The sequence below is a fragment of the Artemia sp. Qi Xiang Cuo genome, chromosome 8 (assembly GCF_049724085.1).
Source record: "Artemia sp. Qi Xiang Cuo chromosome 8, ASM4972408v1, whole genome shotgun sequence".
Lineage (NCBI taxonomy): Eukaryota > Metazoa > Arthropoda > Branchiopoda > Anostraca > Artemiidae > Artemia > Artemia sp. Qi Xiang Cuo.
Window position 1 is genome coordinate 64793230 of NC_142801.1, and position 6345 is coordinate 64799574.

Below are 6345 nucleotides of genomic sequence, written 5' to 3' on the forward strand. Positions count from 1 at the left end.
AGGGGGGGTGGGGGGGGGCGGGGGTTAAAGCATAGCATATATTAAATACGGGTACTTGTGCATCATAAGGTATCATTAATGGGAAATGCTAACGGAAACCTAGTCAAACGGGTATCTGTCAATAGAGAAATGGATCGCAGAGTTTGGTTTCTCATTGCGTTTACAATATTTAAACTATTGTTTTTTGGGGTTTAGGGGGGGGGGAAGCTACCTAGGTAAGGTTAGGTTACGTATTTAATATATGCTAACCTTTACCCCCCCCACCCACTCTAATATGCAAATATATAGCCCAAATTTGTTTCTAAACTATTATACATTCATCCTATTTTATTTTGTTTCGTTGGTATTAACCAAACTTGACTTCCCTCGTGGCTACCGTATAAAGCATAAGTACTTAAATACGTAACCTAACCTAACCTAGGTACCTTCCCTCCTCCCTATACCCCAAAATACAATAGTTTAAATATCCTAAACGCAATGAGAAACCACGCTTTGCGATCCATTTATCTCTTGCAAATATCAGTTTGACTGATTTCCTTTAGTGTTTCCTTACACAATATATAGCGGTGGATACCGTATAATGCATAAGTACCGAATTCTTTGTATTACTTCACAGTGTGTTATAAGTTGATTCTGCACTTTTTAAGGGTTATATATAAATCAATAGAACAAAATATTCCAAAATTATGCCATACTGCTCAGAAACAAAGTTTTAACATAGTCTCCTCATATAAATTGTGGAACTGATAACTACGTCCAAAAGAAGCTTCATATCCCTACTTCATTATACCCTATATAATGAGGCCTTGACTGCTATCTATTTTTTCTATTTTTTGCTTTGCTTGTTTTCGATGTATGGAGGACGAATATACTTTTACCTTAGACAGGCAACCCTTGAATCCTTAGATTGTTTCAATTTTTCAAATAGTTTGTATGTTTCCCGTAAGCTCATCTATTTTTTTCTACTTTCTCCCGGTGAAATCATGGCTCAACTCGAAGAATTCTTATCTGTTTCCATAAAATACTACCTTTCATTTAAGGTGAAACAATTATCGATAAAAACTGTGAAGTTTCATTAACCTAATATAAAAGGAAAAAATCTAATTAAAAAAAAACTTTCCCTGACACTTCTAAATATTTATAAGGATTTATATCTATTAAAACACAAATCAAACAAAGGGAAAGATTGTTGACCGGTACATACTTCGTTTTTTATCTGATCTTTGCTATTTACTTTAAAAATTAGTTAATCTAGTTATTAAGTGATTCGATCGTTGACGGCATCAAGTAATCCTTCAAAATGCTGAACGATAAGCTTTAATGTAGTTAAGAACTATTTTAATGCAACTGATCAGTCTATTATCCGTTTTATTACAATGAAGATATATCACATTTATCCTATTGCTCTGTGCCTCCTATTGTTTTTTGCCACACCAATAGCACCTCGACCAAGCGGTAAGGGCAGTCATTATACACAATTCCAGTGAAAGTTTTATATAAGTGCTCCAAACGATGTATTAATCAAAGATTCTTAGGACAAAAGCCCATTGAAAGTTTCACATTTTGTCTACGTTGAAAAAAAGCGTTTTTTGCATTTTATTGGTTTTGCTTTCCGTTTTGGCTGTGAAATGCAAAATGGAAAATTTGATATAACTTTGAAACGCAAAATGGAAGTATATGGCTTCGAAACATTAAATTATTAAGATTATACAATAGTACTAAAATACAGGTTCTTTTGTAGCTTATATGGTTTTATTTGAAAAGAAGAAATTGAAAATTAAATTTCAACCGAGGCAATAACGCTTTATTTACTTGTCAGCATTTTGAGGGTTAATATCTCGAAAATAAGAATTTAGAACTGAGTACTAAATAAAATTTAAAATGAAATGTTAACTTAAAAGTTAGAATACCTATATCAACAGGTAATCAAAAATGTAGCAGGGAAAGATAGATCTTAACATTAGGAGCTCTAATTATCTAAGTATATTTGGTAAATACTTAAACTGTTGCTATAGGGCAATAAAAGTAAACCCCTGTCCAAAGATATTTTGGCAAAATTTGTTCTGTAGTGTAGAATTTTAAGAAGCCTGAGCTTAAATAAAAAATTTTAAGAAGAAAGTTTTATTTGAAAAGAAGAATTTGAAAATTAAATTTCAACCGAGGCAATAACGTTTTGTTTACTTGTTAGCATTTTGAGGGTTAATATCTTGAAAATAAGAATATAGAACTGAGTACTAAATGAAATTTAAAATGAAATTTTAACTTGAAAGTTGGAATACCTATATGAACAGGTACTTAAAAATGTAGCAGGGAAAAAGAGGTCTTAATAATGGTATCAGCTCTAAATATCTTATTATATTTGGTAAATATTTCAACAGTTGCTATAGGGCAATAAACGTAAACCCCTGTCCAAAAATATTGTAGCAAAATTTGTTCTGTGGCAAAGAATTTGAAGACACCTAAGCTTATCTCTTTTTGTCAATCAAGGCAATTAGGGCTGCAATCTCTTTTGCTTCTCAAAAAGGGTGCTGAAATTGTAAATTCTTAATATGAATGATTTTTTTTATCCTCTCAGTTTGTGACGATTCTTTGGATGAGGTTACCCTTTGGGTGTTTCTTCCCATTTTCCTTTCTGCAAGTAACACTTAAATCATGACCTTTATTTGCATACGAACTTTTTTCAAAATTAAAGGAGAGTTGTCAAGGTCAATCCAAAAACATTCTTTTAAGAGAAGTAAGGTAATGGAAGTAACTTCCCTTCCCCCTGCATATTAATCCGAAAGACTTGCTTACAGTTCAAAAATATGGGTCTAAAATGTAATTTTGAAAGCTTAAAGCCCCGACTAAAGAAGAGCTACTAACCCCCTCAGATTCATTAATTGCTTTGCAAAGCCTTATAAAACCATGCACAAAAAAATGAAGTTTTAAATAAACTAATTTGTTCGGACAAGCTTACAATTAATTTGATATAGCATATTGGGATTTAATTTCTTCAAAGTATGACTATGAAGGCTGTATGCCACTTCTCAAGAAGATCAACTGACCCCATCAAATTTCTTGCTTGTTTTGCATAGCTTTATAAAACTGCGCTGAAAGGAGTGAAGTTTCAAACGAATAAATCCAAACTAGCTTACTAATAATGCCATATAGCATGTGAGAATTTAGAACGGTTTCATTAGTCATTTAAGGAATTCCCATCGCGGATAATATGTCTTCAGAAGCTGGAATATCTTACAGGCAACTTTTTGATATTTTTAAAACAAATTGTTGTTTCATAATTTAAACTCAGCTTCCAATATTGCTGTTCTGTAGTGCAAAATCGTCACGATATCCATTTTGTCGTTACTTGATCTCTTCTGTTACTTAAAAGGGAGGTAAATTTTTTGTTGTGGTCAGAATTTGACCTCAAGTGATATTTCGCCGTAGCTGGTCGGATACGAGTACCCTTGGAATTTTTTTTTTTTAAATCATTAGTTCTTAGGAAAATCATTGGCTTGAGATTTCTGGCTAAATTGATTAATAGTTGGATTTCAATTATTTTGAAATAGCACAAAATCATGATAATAAAATTATATTATTGATTAAAATTGAATTATATTATAATTAAAATTCTATTATAAAATATAGTAATAACAATTATAACACTAAATCGGGGGATCCACCTTTTTGAGATAGTTTTCCTCTTTTAATGTAGCTTAACAGTTGCACTTATGATGATAACTCCGATCGATAGCCATAAACTGAAAAAAAAGGCTAACATATTTGGAATCAAATTAAAAGGCAAGTATATCCTTTTGATGTAGAAATTTCTTTCAGACTGACTTTCGGTTTCATTTAGTAAGTGAAGCTAAATTATACCTTCCTTATTTCAGATGGCTATACGAAAATTGGCACCAAAATGTTATGCAGAGAAGACGGCATTTATGTGAACCCTTACGACTGCCACAGCTTCTATTTGTGTATAGGAGGATACTATGGGGTGAAGATGCTGTGTCCAGAAGACCTTGTATATAACCCAAACATTCAGGCATGTGACTGGGAAAATAATTATCCCTGCAATAGTGTATCTACTAAGTTATAAGTTCTCAATAGATATGTTACTAAGATTTACCAACCTTTTGAATATTGGAACATGTGAATGAATTCAATAAAGTATGATTGAAGAATCCTATGATTAAAGTATGAAAGTATCGCATGATCTTATTTATGAAAATATAGCAAAGTTTTCATGTGAATCTGTTATTTTAAGTAAACCTCTCGCTTTGTCTTACACATAAATATTTAAAGAAACATAAAGTGAAATAAAAATATAAAATAAGGAACATTTCGAAGCATTACTCAAGTGCTGTCATCTGCTTGTGCAAATGCATTTCTTAAGCTTATTCACAAACGAAAGCTCCGAAGACCAATACTTGACTATTTTCTTTTACTTCTAATATCAGTTGTGGCAAAGAGTGCTGTGGACAAGGGTGCAGCCAGGCTTTGTATTCGAGAGGGGAGGGGGGATTACCATTAAAATGTAAAAAAAAATCAGAAATTTGTGTATGTGCTCAGTTTTTAAGCTTTTACGAGTCAGACATTTTCTCATTTTTTTTGGGGGGGGGGGAGAGGGGGGCCAAACCCTGTAGCCTCGTCCCTGGATACTGCCTTGACTGTGGGATAATTAAGCTTTATTTTGAAAATCTTGGATGAGCAGTAAGCAAAAGCTGAACCCTAAATGAGCCCTCTTTCTTGAAGCGTAGGTGTGCAAAAGTTTAATTTTGATCTAAATAGTCTAGTTTCAGGTATTTTAACCATCCTTACATTTATGGCAACCCTTAGTATCCTGTTGAAAAAGATAGGAAGTACATAATACAAACAATCTTTTTTTTTCAAATGTAAGTAAAGATATAAAGATGTACATTAAGACTCAAGACGGTCAGAAATCCTTAAGTATAGGGAAGGGCTGCTCCCTCTTCAGCTCTTCACTCTTTACACTGAAGTCTTGTAGTGCTTCAAAAATACTTCTTGCTCCCAATAAATGACCCTTTTGTTTGACTGTCGCTTGAAAGAAATGGGACAAAGGGTCAATCTTTTGCGTAAAGAGTAAGGGGCTGAGGAGGGAGCACCCCCTCATATATAGAGCAATTTATGTCCATTTTATGTTGTTCTTTACTTTCATTAAACAACAAGGGTGTTTGCTATCAAATTCTTCAAGAAGTGAAAAATTTTTATTCAATAATCCTCAATTTAATTAAATCCAATATCAGTTTCAATTATCCAAGTTTTTGTAAGTTTTATTTTAAATCTGTACGGAGCTAGTACGCACTTCTTGGTTGAAACCAAACTTACAGATTGGCGTCATGAATATGCAGAATCTGCCGGATGAAGACACGCTTTAGTGAGTGAATTAATGCCATCTACGATCTATAAAATGTTTTCACAGATTATTTATTCTAGGATATCGTATTTTTTTTGCAAAAAAAAACAAGCAATTGGTTGTAGCCAATTATTATGGGTTTCATTATGAATAACCCTGCCCTGTATTTGATTGTCCTTTTAAATTGTTGTCCTCACTCAAGGGTGTATTTACGCTGGTTGGCTAGAATAAAGACAACAAGAAATCTAATCTAATGTTATTCAATACATAGAAGTGTTATTGAGGCTCAATATACTAATATATGTTGGTGTAATAGCAGCCAAGACTGGTAAGCACTTCTTTTCATAATGGGGTTTCTTGTAAACACTTACTGCAGGTTATCAGCTAAAGGCTCAGGAAAGGAAAGCTAGCTACCTGATAAAGATTACCAGTAGGGACAACCTTGGAAAGAGTAAACCACAGTCCATTTCATCAAATTTAAGAAAGAACTATCAACTGAGATAAAAATAAGGTGTCATTTAATGCGTTTTGATTCGATACTTGTATGAAGTACCCCATACCTAATATTCTTCTGATATGTTTTTCTGACACTCAGCCCTAATGAAAAATACCTAAGTATGATAAAAATAATAGTTTAGAAACAAATTTGGGCTATATATTTGCACATTAGGGGGGGAGGGGTAGGTAGGGGTAAAGTATAGCAGGTCTGAATGCCTAATGCGCTGGGTACAATTATTCTGCATATTATGTAGTAAGGATTGTTTTCTAACTTCACACTGTCCAAATACTTTACCCCACCCTTCCTAATGTGCAAACATATGGCCCAACTTATATATTTTCCGTTTATTCTGTCACTTCTCTTTGTCTTGTTTCACGCTAAGCTGACAGAAACTAGCAAAAAACCGGTTCTGCAATGCGTAAATGAATGAACAACTTGAGTGGTACGGGTATTTCATACAAGTACCTAACATAGGGATACCATAAAG

The 6345-nt window shown here is 33.3% G+C and overlaps 1 protein-coding gene across 1 annotated transcript; it reads left to right on the forward strand.

Annotated features, from left to right (window-relative positions):
• The first annotated feature begins 1296 nt into the window (after positions 1–1296).
• On the forward strand, positions 1297–4235 carry LOC148949698 (chondroitin proteoglycan 2-like). Its single transcript, XM_089093068.1, has 2 exons — positions 1297–1455; positions 3873–4235. Exons 1-2 carry the CDS (start codon positions 1377–1379, stop codon positions 4079–4081), a joined length of 288 nt encoding a protein of 95 aa, XP_088949194.1. The 5' UTR covers positions 1297–1376; the 3' UTR covers positions 4082–4235.
• The last annotated feature ends 2110 nt before the right edge of the window (positions 4236–6345 follow it).

Bases quoted from the DNA above. Each gene is read 5' to 3' on its own strand.
- LOC148949698 (XM_089093068.1), top strand. From the start codon at position 1,377: ATGAAGATATATCACATTTATCCTATTGCTCTGTGCCTCCTATTGTTT. The intron at 1,456-3,872 runs GTAAGGGCAGTC...TCCTTATTTCAG, and splicing joins AATAGCACCTCGACCAAGCG to ATGGCTATACGAAAATTGGC.